The sequence below is a fragment of the Phyllostomus hastatus genome, unplaced genomic scaffold, assembly GCF_019186645.2.
Source record: "Phyllostomus hastatus isolate PE091 unplaced genomic scaffold, TTU_PhHast_1.1 phas_scaffold_93, whole genome shotgun sequence".
NCBI classification, from domain to species: domain Eukaryota; kingdom Metazoa; phylum Chordata; class Mammalia; order Chiroptera; family Phyllostomidae; genus Phyllostomus; species Phyllostomus hastatus.
In genome coordinates, this window is record NW_025334042.1 from 4,690,413 (window position 1) to 4,712,638 (window position 22,226).

The following is a 22,226-nucleotide window of genomic DNA, read 5'->3' on the forward strand; positions in this document are numbered from 1 at the left end:
GTTTCAAAATATCTTTCGATTTCTTCCTTAATCTCATTGTTAACCCATTCATTCTTTAATAACATGTTATTTAGCCTCCATGTTTTTGTGTGTTTTTTAGTTTTTTTCTTGTGATTGATTTCTAGTTTTATACCATTATGGTCCAGAAGATATTTGTTATGATTTCAATCTTCTTAAGTTTATCAAAACTTATTTCATGTCCTAAAATGTGGTCAATCCTAGAAAATGTGCCAGGCACACTTGAAAAGAATGTATATTCTGCTGCTTTGAGGTGAAATGCTCTGAAGATATCAAATAAATCCATCTGACCTAGTGTGTCATACAAGGCCATCAGTCCCTTGTTGATTTTATTTTTGAAAGATCTATCTATTAATGTCAATGGTGTGTTAAAATTCCCTACTATGACTGTATTGCTGTCGATCTCTCCCTTTACATACATCAAGATTTGCTTTGCATATTTAGGTACTCCTATGTTGGGTGCAAAAAATGTTTATAAGGGTTAAATCCTTTTTAAATTGTTCCTTTCATCATTACGTGGTGTCCTTCTTTGTCTCTTTTTTTCCCTCTCCATTTGAATGAAAGATCTTTTTTCATCTCTTTACTTTTAGTCTGTGTATATCTTTCATTTTGAGGTGGGTCTTTTGTAGACAGCATATAACCCATCTGGGAAAAGTCCAGCCATTGTTACTATAACAAGAATGATTTGCATGACATCAGTGTAACCTGGTAGCCAAATAGAGTAGACTGGAATGCACATGAGTGAACAATGACAACTTCTGTACTAGTCAGTGGGGATGGTAGACACCATTGAGTGAACATGTGTACTGTGTGGCCATTGCATTCAAATGACTGAGTGAGTAGAACAATGAATCTGCATCAAATTTTGTGTTAAGCTTTAACATTCCTCTGTGGAACTATTCAGATGATTCAGAAGGTAGTAGTTATGGGTAACTGATGATTGGCAGTTTCATTATGACAACATGCCTGCTCATGCATCACATCTCATGCAGAGATTTTTGACGAAACATTGAATCACCCAGGTGACTCAGCCTCCCTACAGCCCAGATTTGGTACCCTACTACTTCTGGCTTTCCACAAAACTAAAATCCCTTTGACATGGGAGAGATTTCAGAACATTGATGAGATTCAGGGAAATAGGAAAGGGGCAGCTGATGGCAATTGGGAGGACTGTGTGAGGTCCCAAGGTGCCTACTTTGAAGGGAACTGAGACATCATTGTCCTATGTATAATGTTTCTTTTATCTTGTATCTTCTTCATTAAGTGTCTCTAGATTTCATATTACATGGCTGGATACTTTCTGGATGACATTGGATATATGGGTCTTGTTTTCTTATCCATTCTGCTACCCTATCATTTGACTGGAGTATTTAAGCCATTTATACTTAATATGATTATTGATAGGTATGTATTTATTGCCATTTTATTCTTTTAACTATGTTCCTCTGTTCCTATTCTTCCTCCTCTAACTCTTGCTCCTCCTCCTCTTCCTTCTTAAGGAAGACTCTTAACATTTTTGTAATACAGTTTGGTGGTAACCTCTTCTACCTTTTTCTTCTCTGGAAAGCTCTCTATTTCTCTTCAATTTTAAATGATAGCTTTGTTAAGTAAAAGTAGTCTTCATTTTAGGTCCTTGGTTTTCATGGCTTTGAATATTTTACAACAATTCCTTCTGGCCTGAAATGTTTCTGTTGAAAAATCAGACGACAGTGTAATGGGAACTCCCCTGTTCTTAGCTAACTGCTTTTTTCTTGTTGCTTTTATGATTCTCTCTTTGTCTTTACCCTTTGCTGTTTTAATTATGGTGTGGGCCTCTTTGGAGGTCACAACTCTGTTTTGCAACTCTTGCACTTCCCGAACTTCTGTGTCTTTTTCCTTCACCGGGTTTTGGAAGTTTTCATTAATGATGTCTCCAAATATGTTCTTGATCCCTCACTTTCTCTCTTATCCTTCTGGTATCCTTATCATGCAGATGTTGTTATGCTTCATATTATCCCACAGGTCCTTTAAACTATCATAATTTTTGTTAATTCTTTTTTCTTTTTGCTGCTCTGATTGGGTGTATTTTTCCTACCTTTTCTTCCAAATCAGTGATTTGATCCTCTGCATCATCCAACCTATTTCTTATTCCTTCTAGTGTATTCTTATTTCCAATACTGTAGTCTTCATTTCTAACTGGTTATTTTCAATGCTTTCTATGTTTTTTTCACTAACTATATTCTTATGACCATATTTTTAAATTCTGTATTTGATAAATTGCTTGCCTCCATTTCATTTAGCTCTTTTTCTGAAGATTTCTCCTGCTCTTTCATTTGGTGGATGTTTTTTGTCTCCCCATTTTGACTATCTCTTTGCATTTGTTTCTGTATATTAGAGAGATCTGCTATGACTCCCAGTTTTGTTAGGTGATCTAATGTAGTAGGTGACCTGTAGGGTGCAGGGGTGCAGTCTTCTTGATCTCATGTGCTGGGTGCCCCAAGAATAGTCCTTGTATGGGTTATGTGGGCTCTTGTGTTGTAATTGAGTCTAGTTTTCTATTGCCCCATTCATGTGTGAGATTGATCCTCAGGCTGACTGACTATGAAGCTCTACCCCAACCACAGCCTGCAAGCTGCTGTACAGGTGCTTACCACATGAGGCAAAATTTACCTCAGCAGGATCTGGTGCCTGAAGAGATCTCCTTTTGGATATTCAGCTTATGAAGCTAATTGGATCCTGCTCTGATGTTGTCTGAAGCTGATCACTGAGTTTTTTGGTCCTGGGCCTTTTGGGAGAGGCTGTGGTGCATACCAATGTCATATGTGGCATGCGACTGGTCCAGGGCAACCTGACTGTAGTTACAAGTGATCTATAGTTGTGGCTTCCTCTGCTGAGACTGGGTGTGTGTAGGAAAGACCAAGCTGTGCACCAAACCTAGCTTTTAACAGTACTAGACCCAGGTTCAGGTCAACAAAAGTCCCAAGATGCCCCCAAATTCACCTAACCTTCCTTTACCTGCTGGCTGCCTATTAGGCTTAGTCACTAAATGAGCCGCTGGTTGTGTTCAACCAGCACTAGGTGTATTCACAGTGAGTCACCAGGTAGGGGCAAGTGGAGTTCACCAGACTGATATAGGTTCTAACTTGGTGCCAGTGCTGGGTCTGAGGCCACTTAGCAAATGTCCCCAGGTATACCAACTGAAGTTGCCACCCACTGGGTGCTCGTATGCCTTTGTGTTGGGACAGGGTCTCAGGGAGTCATCAGTGTGAGGCTAGCAAAGTTTACCAGAAACAAGCAGACTAAGATTTGACTGTATGAAAGGAAGGTTCTGCTCTGGTGGTATGCAAGGGAAAAATGACCTGTGTCCTAGAGCCACATACTTCAGTCTGTCTGAGATTCTGCCAGGAGAGTAATTATCTATAAACAGGATTTGTACAGCTTTTTGTTGCCTTAAGCCTATCAAGGGAAAATCTGGGGTACCTACAGTTCCTACGCACTGTGTTGGGGGCATTACTACATTGTGATCTGCTCATCCTGCTTATGTTATATAAAAGAATGTATGTTTGCTTTTCTAATTGTTGTTTGAATTAGTGATAATTTTTTACTAATATGCATATGTTTTCTATTTCCTCCTATGGCCAATGACAAATAGAATTATTCAATTCAATGGATAGTTACATAGTTGAAGAAATAAAGGTTTCTGGATGGGTTAGTGTGCTCAGATTTCTGCTCTCAGTGAGCTTAAAATACTCTAGAAGCATTATATATATATATTTATAAATTATATATATTTATTTATATAATTTTATATACATAAACTTATAATGATAATATAACCCAAATAAAATAAATGTTAAATAAGAATTATATGAAATTCTATTGATTAAGGGCAAGAAAGCTTAAATAAGTGGTTGTCATTTGAACAGATAAGATATACTGGAACAGAAGCCCAACAGGGTGTTAAAACTGTGGGTTTAGACAAAGGAAGAAATTCCTAACTAAAAGAGGTATTAACATATCTGTTAAATAGGACTTTTTAAAACTACACTCACTTCTGTGATGCCACCATGTCATCAGTGTGTTCTATTTGTTGGGGACAACAAAGCAAGGGAAAACAATGGAGACTAATCTGAATCTTTCACAAGTTTTAAAGCCCCTTAAAATGAACAACTGTCAATATCAGATAGTTCTACTCATACTACTAAATAAGGTCTTTGATTTTTATTTCTGTTTCTTCCCCCTTTCAGGATGCTTTTCAGGAAATAATGATCACTTTTTGGCACTTCATCATAAGAAGAGTGGGAAGCCAGCATTCCTTTATCACCATTCACAAGACATTGAGAAGAGCCTGGATATAGCTCCACAAAAGATGTATAAACATTCCTCTTCTGAAGCTCAAATAAGTAAACACCACACAATTGTTAATTCAGCATTTCCTAGACCTGCATATGATTCATCTCTCAATCTGTTGGCTGCGGCTGGTCAAGATCTCGAAGTGGAAAACCTTCCAATCCCAGCAGCAAATGTAATAGTGGTAGTAAGTATTGCACTTGACTCATGCTGATGCATTCATTTGTGGCTGATGTTGAAAAAAACCTAATGATGAATAATTATCTTTGGATTTCAGTGATATTTATTTTTACCACAGCACTTCTCATTCCCTAATATTTCCTTTTTGTTACTTGATTATTGTCTTTTGACTTACCTTTGAATTTGAGGAGCCCATGAAATAAAAAATTTTGCCTGCCCCTGGCCAGGTAACTCAGATAGAGTGTTGTCTTGATATGCCAAGATTGCAGGTTTGATTCCTGGTCAGGACACATACAAGAATGAGTCAATGAATGCACAAATAAGTTGAACAACAAATCAATGTTTCTCTCTCTCCCTCTCCCTTTTCCTCTCTCTCTAAAAATCAATTTAAAAATGAAAGAAATCTTGTCTACATCCTCTGTACATAGCACAGTGCATGGTACAGAGTAGGTGTTTAATAAATATTTGAATTAAAATTTGCTTTAGGAAGGCCTTACAAGTATGGCATATTATATCCTGCACTGAGCCTCCTTTCTTCCATGAAAATCTCTTCTAAGCAGATATGCTTTAATATTTTTATATAAATAAATAATACTTATTAAAGATCTTCTGTTCACTTGACTGAAATTGTAAGAAATGAAGAGCCCACTGAAAGGGAAGAAGTGTATTAGGTGGAGGGTGGTTTTCTGTCACTGAAGTCAATAAAATCGTTTGGGAGGAATTAGTGGATAATATTCTTAATATCACTGAATAAACACTGTTCTTATTAGTCAAGGTGGTACAAAGGTCCCATTCCTTGTATTCTTAGGATATGTAATCCAGGCCAGAGGTTCCCAGTGTGTGGAAATATCATAGTTTCAATATATGCAGAGGTCGATCCACTATTTAGACTATCAATCATCCCTTTCAAGTTTAAAACCACTATAGGAGGCTCCACATTAAAATTACAAATCATTAACTAAATGGTTGTTATTGCATTTATGCCCCAAAATATAATCAAATATGTTGACTTTTAAGGCCATGATAATTCAATGAAGACATGTTTGCATTTTGGCAATCTCTTTATGCACCAAAATGTAATGACATTTAACAAGCTTTTTTCCCTTTTCTTTATTTTTTTATCTGCTACATATAGGTACTTTAACTAATATTAAGAATCAACAGTCCATTTATTGATGTTTCCAGTTAGCATACATTGAATATTTATTGTGATCCAGTCTTTATTTGAGATATCTAGAAATTGAGGCAAATGAAATGGCTCTGCTTTTGCTTGAGAAATGTCTGGAAGGGAATGTCAGTAATTCAATAAATAACATAAATTGAGAACACAAGATAAGCTCTTAAGAGAAAATATGTGGGTCATTTGCCTTTTGAAATACATTAACAAATTCTCTGCATTTACATGAGTAACAGATGTTCTGAAGGTGAAAGCCATGTATTCAGTGAAGATAAATATGATGTTGATGATGTCGCTGTATCTGGATATGCCTGTGATAATGCTAGGGCCCATGGGAGATATTTCCTGTAGTAATATCATATACCCATAGTCATCAACTCTTAAAGTCACTGTAAATTATGGTTCAAGAGTTTTGTCCTATCTTATAATGTCATGTAGTGTCTAGTTCATTTAATTATATGGAGGATAAAAGGCATCAATAAGGAATTTTGGCATGTCATTTCACTTTTTGCTTATTTGTGGTTTGGAGAGTCATGAAAAAGCTATGTTTTTTCTTTTGGGTGATGATTACAAAGAGGTGATAGGCTATTTCACTGCATTAGCCTTCCTTAACCTCTCTTGATCTAAGTTCTAACCATTTGTGGCTTTGATAGTTTGCAACAACTGCTAGTGCTAATGTTTCCTGTAATCCACTTACATTACTGATGTACATGGTGATTTAGTGGGAAAACCTGGGAAGTGGGATTATTTTGAAATAAATCAATAATGTTCAGCTTACTCAAAAAAACAGAGGGTCAACATTCAGTCAAGTATCAGCTGGTTTGAAGGTTCATCTATCCAGAAAAGACATTTAATAATGGAGTGCAGATGATGAAAGGGAGATATTCTGGTGACTAAATGACTTTGATGGAGTAATTAATGTGTGCTTGTGTGACTAGAGGGTATGTGTTTATATACATACATACATGTATGTATATATACATATGATTATAAACATGTATACATATGTATGTATGTATACAAACACGTATATAAATATAAATATATATGTATATATATTTATGTATATATATTTATATATATATCACAGATAATATTTTGCTTGAGGAATATTGCAATGGTACCAAAAAATATTTTTTTGATTACTTTCTATAAAAATGAGCAATGATGATAAGTATAATTTCTTAAATTAAGCAAATTATTGGGACTTTTCCCAGCTGGAATAAAAAACCATTTCCAACCTCCAAAATATATATGTGATTTCTAAACCTTCCTAGCTCAGAGGGAGAGATAACATTTTTACTTTTACATTTCTCTCTCTTTTTCTCTCTCTCTCTCTTTCTCTCACTTCTGACATCATTAAGATAGTGAGTTTTAGAAGGAGATATTTAACCAGAACATGAAAGATGCATATGTCCCTCTTCCTTTTCTGATTCCTAATTGTATCCACAAAGCATTTAATAGGAGCATTTGTGTACAAATGAATTTTTTCCTTTTATTTTATAATTAGGAATATTTCTTTTATAATTAGGAAAATCTATAGTTTATTTACTCCAAGGAGAGGACAGCATAGTTAAAATGTTTATCCCAAAGAATGATAACTGTGCTCCTGAAGCTTAATTAAGAAGCTGTTAATAAGATTTTTGTACAAATTCAATGTAGAAGGAAGGTGAATATCTTCAAGGTCAGTGCTGTGATAGAAGCCAAAACAACAACAATGGCTTTCACCAAATGTGTGCTGGAAACTTTGTAGCTCTTATAACTGGACCTCCAAGATATTCATCAGGGCACATGGCCACAACATCAGGAAGGAGGGAACCCTGGATCGTCAATGGTACAATGGAAGCAGCTGCAGGTCTTTCCAGTTCAGCAAGATCAGCAGAGATTGTTAAATGAAGAGTATTTCAATCTGGGAAAAATATGAGAAAACTGGGGATTAGGAAGACTTTGAAATATAAATGGTGGAATATAAATGGTTTACTCCAGAGGATGGAATTGAGAAAAGGAAAATAAAATAAAGAGAAGGAAGAAGGAGGAAAAGGAATATGGGGAAGAGGAGAAGGAAAGTAAGAGAAGGGGATGGGCAAAGGAGGGAGGGAAGGAAGGGGGAATGGGGTAGGAAGGCAGGGAAGAGAAGAAAGATGGTATAGTGTCTGTTCTTAGGGCAATGGAAAGACTTCTGTGAGCACATAAGAGTGTGATGGGGAGTTTCCAGGAGGTTGAGGTGGTCTTTGTGAGATTGCTAGAGTCCAAACACTTCTTGTCTTGCTCACCACTTGCCCAGCTCAGCACACGGACAGACATTGTCTTGTTTTTCAACACAGAACTTTTTTTGCAAATATTTTTATCAGATAGTTGATTTAGATAACAACTAAAGCCAAAAACTTTGAATAACTCTGATTTTCAGTTACATCCTGAACTCTGGTTGTTACACCTTGAACCTCAGCTTGGTTCTGCTGTTGACCAACTTTTGAGTTTCATCCTACAGGGAAAGAGATAATTCCTAGCTATGATTTGAAGGGCTTTGAAAATCCACCCTTCTCATTGCCTTGCCACAGTAAATAAGTTTTGTATTGTTTAGTGCATTATATCATGTCTATAAATAATTTTTGGACATTTTTTTCAATAGAGAAATTGGTTTAATTATAATTTTGTATTTTTGTGGTGAATGTTTCAAAGGGCAGGTTTAATCAGCATAGCATCCACTAAAATTCTGCTATGTCAGGAAAGACTTATTAGTTAGGAATATTGTTTTACAAGTGACAAGAAATGTAATCCAAACTAGAGAAAATTTTGTGATTCAAGTAACATTTCTGTACCCTATCTAGCTATAGGTATGATCGGATCAAGGGCTCAAATAATCAATAAGGATTGATCTCCCAATTCTGCTTCCTCTGGGGTGACTTCATTCTCAGACCGGGTCTGTGCTCTTCATCTCAACTTGGTTTCCTAAAACTCCTGGAGCTTCATCTTTGTGGGCTCCTATTCAGTGGGAAAAACTGACTCTTTCACAGTCTCATTAATATACTGGGCATTCCTATGACTAGACCAGTCTAAGTGAAGTATTTGCTTCATCCTTGAATAATTTGTGGCCGAGTGATAAAATTAGGCTAATTATCTAAAACCTAAACAGCATGCCTCACCCCTAGAGCATCCCTAAACACCCATAAGCTGTATATAGTAGGAGAGGTCACCTGAATAAAAACTGTGACATTGTTAACACCCAAAGGAAGAACGGATGCCAGATAGCAGCTTAAGGTAACCTAAAGCCAGAGTATTTGGGTTTTTTGTTTGTTTGTTTGTTTGTTTGTTTGTTTTCATGAAATTTTTTATGTCTCTCTATCCTGGTCCAGGCCCCTTTGTGACCCTTTCTTCCCTGTAGAATTAATGTGCTGCTGGAGTCAGCTGGAGAGAGATGCCACCAAGCCTCTGTCATTGGGAGAATGTGGGGAAGGCCATGTTCCATAAAGCAGACTGTTAAGACTTCAGTTTTCAAGACACAATAGTCCCTTCAAAAAATGAGGACTTACCACTTAGCTTCAGGAGTTTGATTCTTGTACAAAAAGAGTGACAAAAGTCATAGTCTGAGTTCTCCAGCAGTGGCAAATTCATTCTGACATAGGAGAAAATTAAGGTGCTTGGGCAATGTCCTGATATCTAAACTATTTGCCAATGAGAAGGACCCTGATTTAGTGCAATCTGTTGGACCCAGGATATTATGTTGCTAGAATGTCTAAATTTTGCAAAAAGCACTGTAGCCTGTATACTTCTTTATGGTAACTGCATATGGGATGGGGAGCAAAAGGAATGGCTTGAGCTATAGGGGAAGCAGGTGCATAACTCACAGAAAGTGTGATTCAAATGCAGGCTTTTGGGAAGTTATGAATTATGACATGTCAAAGGTATTCAGGGTCATAGTAAATACCAAATTAAAAATGCTAAATGGATGTACAATACAGTGTACCATAATGTAGGGTGTGACCTGGATGTCTTCCCATACAGTCTGAGACACTTGTCCCAAGTTCCTAGAGGGAATGAGTGTAAAAACCTAGGAGAAAAATCTCTGCCATGTCCTGATATGGCAATCCATTTGTTAAAACAAGCAAATTTTTTCTTTAATTTTCAAATAAATGTGGTAATATTCTAGAAACTTGTCTTCTTTGAAAGTGGCACTTTGCCTGTAGACCCTACCAACTTTGTGGTTTGGTATTTGTTCTGTGTATTAGTTATCTGTTTTCACATAACATATTACCTCAACATTTAGCATCTTCAAACAAGAAATATGTATTATGTCACGCAGTTTATGAAGAGCAGGAACTTGGGAGCAGATTAGTTGTGTAGTTCTGCCTCAGAGGTTTCTGAAGTCAAGCTGTCAAAGTCTCTGAATACTTGACTGAGCTGAAAGATTCACTTCCAAGTTCACTGGCATGGCTATGAGCTGGAAGCTTCAGTTCCTCAAACGTGGATATCTCCACAGAGCTGCTCACAACATGGCTTCCCCCAGAGCATGTGAAGAGAGAGAGAAAAAGACACTAGACTGCCTTGTATGACTGAGTCTCCAAGTCACACACCATCATTCACACTTGATTCTGTTCATTAGCAATGAGTCACTAGGTCTAGCCTGCATTTATGGGACAGAGACTACAGAGGGAATGAATACTAGAAGGCAGGGACCATTGGGGGCTACCTTAGAGTATGTACCCCAATCTTCAAAGAAAGTTGAGGAATCATTGGATTATGCTATTGCTTGTTATGTACTTCTACCTATAAATTCAGGAAAGGTAACTGTGTGCAGAAACCATAGTACAGAAATGTCATCATATATAGTCATGGCAGGAGGAACTACATCAATAAAGAGCCTTCAAGCTTGAAAGAAACTCATGATTAGATGCCAATTTACAGACAAGGAAATCAAGGTTCCAAATCAGGAACTTTCTCCAGGTTACACTGTTAATAATAAGGGTGACAGGCAGATTAAAATCCTAATTTGCCTGACTTCAAAACTCGAACATTTTACATTTAACCATAAATCATTTGATTTGCTTTCAGAAAATGCTATAAATTTTTTCAACAGAAAATTTAACTTTATGAATTATACTTTATTTAAGCTAATGGTAATGTTAATTTTTATTCTTCTGAAAATACACTCATTGATAGCTAGATGTTAACATTGGAGCCAGAGAGAAAAAGACAAAAGATCCATGATGACCATGGATCTTTATTATTCATAATAATAAAAAATGAATTATACTGTCAAATCCTATATTACTTTTAAGAAAGTCCAGAAAAAAGCTCTGTAATCTACTTTGGAAATTTGGTTAAATTTTTGTTTTTTTCTTAATTTACCCTAAATGCTTCATGTTGAACTATAAGAGCTTATATAACCACCTTTTCTTTTACCCTAAATCCTTGCATTTTGATAAGCTTTATGCTTAGATTCTCCAGATATTGTTGCCCCCCCCTGGAAAATAGTCTTGAAGTCAAAATTCCATTCTTGAGCTTGGCATCCTGACAGTCGTAACTGTCACCATCTGTTGCTTTTCTCTGTTCCTAGCTCCTAAGGCGAGGAGGATGTTTGAACACATGCTGGAAACGTTAGAGATCAAGCTCAGGCAATGTCTATGTGAAGTTTCAAAACCTGACCACTCGTCACACCTGCTTGTTTTGGATCATTTAGCCTCAGCACTAAAATAACTGAAGTCTTAAAAGAACTGAATTAATTAATTAACACACTTATTGGAGATGGAATATATTTAGGTACAGACAGTTTTCTCCAAGATTTCATAGAATTTCAGAATTGTTGAAAATCTAGAGAAGGAATAAGAGGAACAAAAATAAGCCTTAACTATTACATTATAATGTCATCTTAATACATGTATCTATTAGTCATATATAAATATGGTATAGACTGTGTTTTATAAAAATATGGAATCTGTATGCATAAACTCTTATATTTTTTACTTAGTTTATATTATGGACACATTTCATACCATTAACTATCTTTATATAGCAACTTTTTTAATTTTTATTTATTTTTAAATATATTTTATTGATTATGCTATTATAGTTGTCCAATTACCCCCCTTCATTCCCCTCCCCCCTGCACACCCTCTCCCACCCACATTCCCCCCCTTCAGTTCATGTCCATGTGTCATAAGTTCTTTAGCTTCTACATTTCCCATACTATTCTTACCTCCCCCTATCTATTTTCTACCTACCATCTATGCTACTTATTCTCTGTACCTTTTCCCCTTCTGCCCTCCTCCCACTCCCCTGTTGCTAACCCTCTATGTGTTCTCCATTTCTGTGGTTCTGTTCCTGTTCTAGTTGATTGCTTAGTTTATTCGTGTTTGTTTTAGGTGTGGTTGTTAATTATTGTGAGTTTGCTGTCATTTTACTATACATGTTTTTTATCTTCCTTTTCTTAGATAAATTCCTTTAACATTTCATAAAATAAGGGCTTGGTGATGATGAACTCCTTGAACTTGACCTTATCTGAAAAGCACTTTATCTGCCTTTCCATTCTAAATGAAAGCTTTGCTGGATAGAGCAATCTTGGATGTAGGTCCTTCCCTTTCATGACTTGGAATACTTCTTTCCAGTCCCTTCTTGCATAAGGTCTCTTTTGAGAAATTAGCTGACAGTCTGATGGGAACTCCTTTGTAGGTTACTGTCTCCTTATCTCTTGTTGCTTCTAGGATTCTCTCCTTCATTTTTACCTTGGCTAATGTAGTTATGATGTGCCTTGGTGTGTTCCTCCTTGGGTCCAACTTCTTTGGGACTCTCTGAGCTTCCTGGACTTCCTGGAAGTCTATTTCCTTTTCCAGAATGGGGAAGTTCTCCTTTATTATTTGTTCAGATAAGTTTTCCACTTGCTGCTCTTCCTCTTCTCCTGCCGGTACCCCTATAATTCAGATGTTGGAACGTTTAAACATGTGCTGGAGGTTCTTAAGCTTCTCCTCATTTTTTGAATTCTTATTTCTTCATTCTTTTCTGTTTGGTTGTTTCTTTCTTCCTTCTGGTCCACTCTATTGTTTTGAGTCCTAGTTTCCTTCCCATCACTATTGGTTCCCTGTGCATTTTTCTTCATTTCTCTTATTGTAGCCTTCATTTGTTCAGCTAATTTGGGACCAAAATCAACCAATTCTGTGAGCATCCTGATTACCAGTGCTTTGAACTGTGCATCTGATAGGTTGGCTATCTCTTAGTCACTTAAAAGTACTGGTTGCAGGGCTTCCAATTCTGTTTGAGCCATCTTTTTTTTCTTTGGTCTGGTTGTGCCTCTTACATATGGGGGTGGAGCCTTCGGTGTTCACCAGGGCAAGGCACGGCAGTCGCTGGGTTGTGACATTGTATGTGGGGACAGGGTCCAAGAGGGAACAATGGTGCTTGCTCCACTCTCTTGGGGACCTCAGTCCCTTCTGCCACTTCCCCCAAGCAAACTGGACCCCTCTGGTGCCAATTCCTGTGTGAGTGCACTTGTGCACACCATGGGACTTTCCGAGGACCTCTCCTGTGAGGCTTGGAGTCTCTCCCTGCACCTCAACCCCCACGAGTGTTTTCAAATCAGTGTCCTAAAGCTCTATTTCCCAGCGCTGGGATCCTGGGTTGTGTGCAGTGCCTTGCTTCACAATCCCCACCTCGCTGGGTCTGCCAGCTGCTGCTTGCGTGCTCAGGGTCCACCCGCTGAAGTCATGCATGCCCTGGATGCCTTACACGCCCCGTCCCAACACTCTCCACTCTCCTCTCCAAAGCATGACCCGCCCCTCCTACTGGTCTGAATGAACGGGTCTATTTTAACTTCTTGGTTGTCTGACTTCCATACAGTTCAATTTTCTGTCAGTTGTGGTTGTTATTCTGTTTCTAAATTGTTGTTGTCCCTATCTTGGTTGTGTGAGGAGGCACAATGTGTCTACCTATGCCTCCATCTTGGCCAGAATATATAGCATCATTTCTTTACAGCTGCTAAAAATTCCATTGTGTAATGGATTTTACAGTTTTATATAGTGACTTATTCCCAACACATTCAGTGATTTAAAGCAGCTGATTTTGAGGATAAATAAATATTGTATATATCAAATATAGTATTATTTTTATTGCAACTGCCTCACTAATATTATTGAAAGAATTTGAGAAATTTATCTTAAAGGAAAGTCTTTATGAACTCTGTATATAATTGTAATATGGGTCTATTTTTTTTCACTTGGCCAAATTATGTGTGTTCCATAGGCCTTAAATATTAGGCAAAGGAAATATTTAAAACAGCCAAAGAAGTTATAAGGACAAAAAAAGAGAGAGTGTTCTATTAAGAGCACATAAAATATTCTTTTAGGACTTTTTTCACTGAGAAACTTGGAATTGCTATGTCTCTTTATATTGGAGCCTAACACCCCTCCATTTATTTTTGAAGGTTTTATTTGTTTATTTTTAGAGAGAGGGGAAAGGAGGGAGAGAAACATCAATGTGTGGTTCACTCTTGCACACCGCATGCTGGGGACCTGGCCCACAACCCAGGCAGGTGCTCTGACTGGGAGTCGAACCCATGACTGTTTGGTTCACAGGCCAGCACTCAATCCACTGAGTCATACCAGCCAGGGCCCCCTTTTTAAATCCAAAATTTCTACAGTAGTGTAAAAATGAGTTGGATCTACAGATAAACAAAGAAAGTGTGTTTTCTTTGGAACAAATATTTACTTGTCAGGTCTTTAAAAATCCTCTTTGGTTTTCTAGTTGTTAAGAACTGGGGGTCCTCTTGTACCCTCTGTGAGTGACTTTGTCCCTTTTTCTTTCTTTTCTTCTTCCTTTCTCTATTTCTCTCTAACCATAAATACCTACAAATGGTGGTTAGGTTTTGCTTTTTAACTATATGATGCTCTGCTTGAAAATCTAACTGCTAATGGGTAATTCTATTGGGTTCTCTGGGCACTGGCCCCACCTATGCATGATGGGATTGGCACTGTTTAGCAAACATCTCAGTTGCCTCAACATGATGTCCATAATTTAAATGGTAGAAACAATTTGCTCCTTTCTCTTGTTTAAAAAAATGCAGGAGCTGAAAGTCTCTTGAAGGTTCTCTCCCTGGGCAAAGTTGTGAAGCTAACTCATTGGTAATTTTTACTGTTAGTAACTGAGCGCAGCACAGCTGATACTTCATACCCTGGGTGACCACATGGTCACTAGGGAGTCAAGGTTCTTTATCTCCTGCCTTTCCATTCTCTGTCTTCCCAAACCACATGTTTTCCTGAGCCAGGACCGTTCTAGCAAATCCCACTGCTAACACCCCCTCTGCTCTCTACATTACTCCTACTTAATACTTCACTTATGACATTTTTGGCCACCACATGTGAGTAGGGGGCAGATTTCCCACACCAAGCAATTCTGTGACAGCAGCTTGTCATCTACAATTTCATTTAGTTCTGACACTATCTACTTGGAAATAGCATCAGATCTGTTGTTATCGGTGGAAGTGGGGTTCTTGCACTATCAACACACATACACAAAATGTCCTGAGGCCCACAGGGAAGGATGTGGCTCTATGGTATGGTTTATTGATGATGTATAATTAAGGACATTACCCTCCTGACTTTCCAATATCCCATCTTTGTTTGTCTTGTCCTATAAAAGGTTCAATCTTTTTTTTAATAAGGCCAGGATGAAGGCCACTGCTTGGAGTCTATGCTCCATATTCAAGTCTAGTCCAGTCCAGCATTAAACTAGCTTAGTGTGTGTTTCTAGCTATAATCCATTGCTGTGCTGTGGTATTCAGCCTCCCTCCTGGAAGCCATGGTCCATGTGGCCATAAAGAGAACAGGTGTGTACACTGTATGAGTGAAGGTCACAGGTGAGAGAGAGAGCATCTTTGTCTTCCTGGGGTCATATTAACTTGTACTTTGGACAGACCAGGTGTCTTTTTCAAGTGAACCAATTAACCTCCCAATTTTGCACGCTTTGGTTGGGTTTACAACTCCTAGTTAGACTGACAGGCCCCTTTTAGGTCTTGCACCTCCCCTGACACCCCTGAACAATCTGGCCTGGGAGGAAGGAAGGGAGGACTGTTAGTCCCCTTGGAGGAGCAATGCTATAATCCTTTGGGGTGCTTAAAATGGCCACTTCCTATTGAAGTAAACAGGGTCCCTGTTTCCCAGTTTATTAAGCTCAATGTCTAGTTCCCTTTATTTCTCCTTTCAATGTCTAGCTTAACAATGATGGTAACACTTTTGCTTACTAGATTACCAGTTTATTATAAAAGGATATAACTCAGGAACAGGTAAATGGAAAAGATGCATAGGGCAAGGTATGTGGGAAAAGATGCAGAACTTCCTAGCCCTCTCTGGGTGCTCCCCACTCCCACCACCTCCACATGTTCACCAATCTGGAATCCCTTCAAATCCTTTTTTTTTTTTTTTTGGAATTTTGCAGAGGCTTCTTTACATAGGTATGATTGATGAAATCACTGGCTACTAGTGATCCAGCCCTTCTCTCTCCTCCCCAGAGGTTAGAGATCAGGACTGAAATTTTTCTAATTCCTCTAGTCACCAGTTGGTTTCCCTGGCAACCTGCCCCTATTCTTAGGGGCTTTCCAAAAGTCAGCTCATTAACATAAACTTGGGTGTGCTTACAAGGGCTTATAATGAATAACAAATGATGACAATTTTACCATTATGGCTCTGGAGTTATTTTAGGAACTAGGAACAAAACTAAATAGCTTTAAAAAGACGCTCCTATAGCTCATATAGGAAACTACATGGTTTTAGGATGTATGTGCCAGGAGCTATGGAAACTGACCAAAATATTTTTCTTAATATAAATCATAATACCACATCACCTTAGCCATTTATCATCATCTTTTCATAAAGACTGTTGGTTATAATCTTGTACTTAGCCATTTTCCATGTTTTTTGAAATGCAAAAATATAATCCAACCATTATTCATTTCCCAAGTTGTTTCTTTTCATACCTGTCTGGCATAGTTAAACCATTTTAATTCAGAAAACAAGTCAAGAGGACATCATCAACTTTACATATCTTTCAATTTACCCTACATTTTCATATACTCTAGTCTATACTAGCAACACATAAGTTTAAAGGAAAAAGAAAAGAAAGACCCACTTTTGAAGGAGAGAGCAAATGTTCAGTTTCTAAGACTGCAGGAAGAGTTGTGTTTATGAGATTTTTTTGCCCTCCTGTCTAGGAATGACAGCCATGGGATTCAAATTCCAAGAGAGCCTGAAAGTCTTAGAGAGCACTGAGAATGTGTGTTAGACAACCATGGATGAGAATCTATCTTATTCTGAGATTTCCTGGATTGCATTCATTAATGCCATCCAATCAATTATTCTGAATATCTTTGGAGTCTATAGTTGTTTGTGTGTATAGTTTAGAAAGCCTCCTATCATTTCATGCTCTATTAACATCCCTGATCACACCCCTGATCTTGTGATGCTGCATGGCTAACAAATTTGATTATTTTTCCCACCTGAAAACATAGCAACTAGAATTAGGTGTTTAAACAGAACAGGTTCTTTGTGTGTTAAGCCATTGAGTTAATTTCTATCTTTTTAAAAACTGGCCTGTTTTTTTTAAATAGGAAATATTGGGCTGCAAATAGCAAAATCTATGCTGAACAGGCTGCCAGGAAAATTTTTTAAATATAGGCTTTAAAACCAGCAATCTTTTTTCATGGGCAAATGAATGAAAAAAATTGTCCATGTGTGACAAGCAATGGTATCATCTTTATTCTTAAGGATATTTTTTAAAATTACAAATCAAATGGATAAGATCAAATCAATGCCAAGCTAGATTATAAAAAATTTCTTAGTTATAGGAAACAATATATTTTTGGTGAATAACTGATATACATAAGTCATGGACTGGAGAAAAATATGTAAGTAATATCCATAAGGAACTAGTGGTCTTGAATATATGGGTTCTTGACTTTATGCAGGAAAGGTTTTACAACACAAGTCCAAGTAATTTCGAGAACACATTTGTTAAAGCTGCGGTTAGTAAAACAAAGGAAGAGCTTAAGATAGAAAAGGCAAGGTAATAGCAATAGGAGTGAGCCTAGACACAGTTGCCTTGGTCCTTTGGAAACATAAGGAAGAATTGATCTAGGAGAAGCTACCTTAGCCCTTTAGAAAGAAGGTCACAGAGACAGAAGAAGTGAGTCAGGTGAGCTGCACAAACTCAGGAAACAAGTTACAAAGGCAAAAAGAGGGCCCTTGGAGACAGGTTCAGGGGGTTAGTGGACGAGCTGCCACTGCCTGCTGCATCTCTGGTTGCAGGACTTCTGGGAACCCATAGAGCTTAGGAGAAAAAAAAAGATACATGCATGAGGAAAGAAGGAGGTAAAGGCATGTGTATGCTCCAGAGAGAGTGCACACAGCGTCCTTTGTCTTAAGGGTTTTTATGTGTTTTCTAAAGGCTGAAATTATAGGGAAGGTCTCAGGAGAGGATCTCAATAGAATATTCATCAGCTTTTCTGGTGTGTCCTTTGATATGGTGATGAATCAAAATGAACTTATAAGAGTGGGGGTCATTCTCTGGTCAGTTTCACCTTCAAAGAATGTCATCAAAGAGGGACCAGGACCGAGGCAGGTCTGTCCTAGCATGGTCTGGAATATATAAACCATTTGCTCCTGAGTGTCTTTGGTTAGGGAAGATAAGACCTTGTGATTTATTATCTGGCTGTAAATTGCTCAGCAATTTATCTGACTCAGTTTCCCCATTCCACTTGCCAAGGAATTTTCCTAACTTCTAACTATCTTGCCTCACCAAGAATAAGTAGGAGAAACTGGATTCTCAGACATGGAAAAGTTTTGAATGGATATTTGCTCCTTGCTCCTTGAAATATTCATTCATTTAAAAATATTGTTGAGTTACCTCCTCAGTAAAGAAGATTCTGGGGATGTAAGAGTGGCAAGATGAACAAGATTATTTCAGCTATGTAATTTAAATTCTAATGGAAGAAAGACATAAAATAAGTAAACAACTGAACATAATTTCAGATGGTGGTAAGTGCAATAAAGAAAACAAAACAGCCCTGGCTGGTGTGGCTCAGTGGATCGAGCACGGGCCTGCAAAACAAGGGGTTGCTGGTTCAATTCCCGATCCGGGCACATGCCTTGGTTGTGGGCCAGATCCCTGGTGGGGGGGTGTGTGAGAGGCAACCACACATTGATGTTTCTGTCCCTCTCTTTCTCCCTCCCTTCCCTCTTTCTAAAAATAAATTAAAAATATTTAAAAAAAAAAACAAAACAAAAAGAAAAAGGAAAACAAAACAGTTATGAGGCAGAGCAAAATTGTAGGGATGATATTATATTGGATGTTGAAGGATTCTGTTGGATAATTCTGGATATCTAGGGATTGAATCAAGGTATAGCTCCTACATGGAAGCTATGTGGGAGAAGAATAATTCTGGAATCAGCAGAAATGTATTGGAATCCTAAATCACATGCTAAGTGCATTTCCTGCAGTGACTGACTTAACATCTCTGTATTTCAGTTGCTCATTTGTGGAAAAAGAAAAAGTAATTCTAATAATATCCATCCTATAGAGCTGTTGCAGGAATTGAATTAGATAAAGAATTCAAGACACTTTGTATTGTGCTTGACACATAGGGAGATCCTTGTAAAAATTGGATGCTATTATTAACATTATATGGACAATGCAAAATATATCTTTCTAGTTTTACTACCAAGAATAGTTGCATTTCTCTTGAGTCTCTGGTTGGCTTATAATTATATCTTTTAAATGCTGTGAATCATGTTTCCCTCTAACTCTTGACTGCTAAAAAGCTGAGAGCTAAATTTGTGGTATACCTCTCACAAATTTAGGGAACTTTATTGAATGCCTTATTTATTTTGTGAACTAACTTCATTCTTGGCTGGATGTTTCCTTTTCTTCACTCGTTTTTCTTTTAATTCAATTTCCTCACTTCCATGCTTTATATTGTTTTGTTTCATATGTGTTTTTGTAAGCTGCCACAAATCTTTTCTCTAATATGTCCTAAATACATAGTCACACTGACAAAATAGCAATCAGTACAGACAAGTTGAGTTGGAATGTTACACAGCAGGAAATCCCCTTACAGAAAGAATGTGTTTACCCATCAGGTTGAAGAAATAAAATATAGTTTATATAAAAGAATTACAGTGTATATAATCATATGTTTGGCACACTGCCCAGTAGGCCCAATCTCAACCAATATGCACATCAGGCCCCAGTCTTCACCTTCCTTGTGAGCAGTTTCACACAGTGGGAACAGAATGGTTTTAAAAGACACCCTGGGTTCACATGCCTCTTCTGCCACTAAAACTACCTTTGAGATCTTGGGAAGTCAACGAACATTCTGAGTTTTTATGTCTTCATTTTAATGGTAATTGTGATACCTGACCTGGCTGCCTCCTCTGATTCTTTCTAGAATCAGTGAATATGTCCTACAAGCACCACACTTTGTCATAATGTCAGCTGTTACAATCATGGTGGTAGTGGGTGATGATAATGCCAATTTTGTTGTTGATGTACTCTGATCTTGGGGGGAAAATTCCAGTTTTGTAATGGGCTTCCTAACTTGTACAAATCTAGAAGGAACCCTTCACACAGCCATCTCAACCAACAGCATTCCCCAGAGCTGTGCATCACGCAACCCACACAGCCACTCATAGTGGTCCTGACTAAAACCCTGCTTATATTCCATTGCTGATTATCTGGGCTCTTGACATCATCTTCCTTTCCCGAGTGCCTACTTTGTTCAGCCACAGAACTTTAGTTCCTGGGCCTGGAGACCTGCCTTTTCACTAGTTTTATCTTTGCACTCAGATCTCACAGCCAGCACACACCCCTACCTGCTGAGCCTTTCGTGTACCATGGGCCATCTTCCTGTAAAACACCCACCTACTATACTACTCCTGTCTGCTGAAAGACTTTCTTTTCCATCACCCAGAAGCATTAACACTGCTTTGTGTTCACCTCTTGTCTCTTGCTCCCAGATGCAACTCCTTCTTTCCCCCCAAAGTTTTCTCAGATCAAATGATGTATTGATTGCCTTTAGGATCTTAACATTAGCTATATTGTCAGTAGCTACTGTTACAAAAAAAACTTTTACTTTTAAAGGTATTGTTAACCCCAAAGCAGAATAATTTATTGATAACCTAATAATTTATTAATAACCTAATATTTATTTCCAAGTTATCACAGAAGGTCAAATAATGATTTCACACATATGAATACATACTCTTGGTAATTGAAGCTTTCCTTTATAATTAGGCTGGGATGTGAATCTTTTTCATTTATATTACACATTTCTCCATTCTAAATGTATGTTAAAATGTTTTACTGTTGCTTTAAAAATTAAGTCATACTTATTCCTCAAGATGCTTTTGTGATAATAATAGGTCATAGATATACCTTAGAGTCTTTGATTTACTTCTTCTGAATAGCTGCATAATTTCCAAGTTTGTTTACATCAAACACTTTCTTAAACTAGTTCTCAGATTCAGTGCACACCCATGTTGTTTTCAGTTTTCATTTCTTTGTGTATGTGTTTTATATTTGCCATAACAGAATTGCTACAATAAACATCTTTGCTGCAATAAACACCCTTGAAAAATATACATATATATCTTATTAACCCAAAATCAGAATATACACACACACACACACACACACACACACACATACATATAAAATATATACATAAACATATGTTTTGGTTTTGTTCACTTACATAGAGTTTTATATTTTAAATATATGAATAACTGATTTTTCAAAGGAGATTTTTTACCCCTAGAGTATTTTTATTAATATATTTCCCAATCACTGTTTTCTGAACAGTTGTAATCATTCACCCACCCATTAGTAATGTATAAAGGTGCCTGACTGATTCAAAGTTAGCAGCAGTTAGTGGTTGTTCTTTTTAATTTTTGCTGACTAGGGGAGTAAAAACTGTATTTCATTATTGCTTACATTTGCATTTCTATGACCATGAAAAAGACTGCACATCTTTAATGTACATTGGGTTTTTTAAAAATTTTCTCTTTTGCAAATTGTTCATTCTTATCTTGTGTATCAATTTGATTAGCTTTTTAAAAACAATCTGTAGAATTTTTTTGTTTATTGGGAAATAATCTTTTAGTCTGCCATATGGGTTACTTTTTTTTCCTAAGCTGTCATTTCTTTTTTTATGGGCTATTTTTTTTATCTTCACCTAAGGATATGTTTATTAATGAGAGAGAGAGAGAGGGAGGGAGAGAAACACAAAGAGTAACATGAGTGAGAAACATTGATAGGTTGCCTGCCATACCTGCCCCAATTGGGGATTGAACTGACAACCTAGGTATGTGCCCTCACCAGGAATCAAACCCACAACCTTTTGGTGTATGGGACAATGCTTCAACCAACTGAGCTAGCTAGCCAGGACTATGATATCTTTTGCCATACAGATTACTAATTGCTTTGTGTTAAAAGGTTTGCATTTTCCTTCTTTAAAAAACAACTGTTTGGCTTCCAATCAAGATGTTGG

The 22,226-nt window shown here is 37.4% G+C and overlaps 1 protein-coding gene across 1 annotated transcript in view; it reads left to right on the forward strand.

The window, feature by feature from the left end:
* The window catches only part of PTPRR (protein tyrosine phosphatase receptor type R), a 242,339-nt gene that overhangs the window by 22,228 nt on the left and 197,885 nt on the right, over positions 1–22,226 (forward strand). The window contains exon 2 of the mRNA XM_045829311.1: positions 4,245–4,534. Coding sequence (XP_045685267.1) covers positions 4,245–4,534 — 290 coding nt within the window. The remainder of the gene's footprint in view (positions 1–4,244; positions 4,535–22,226) is intronic.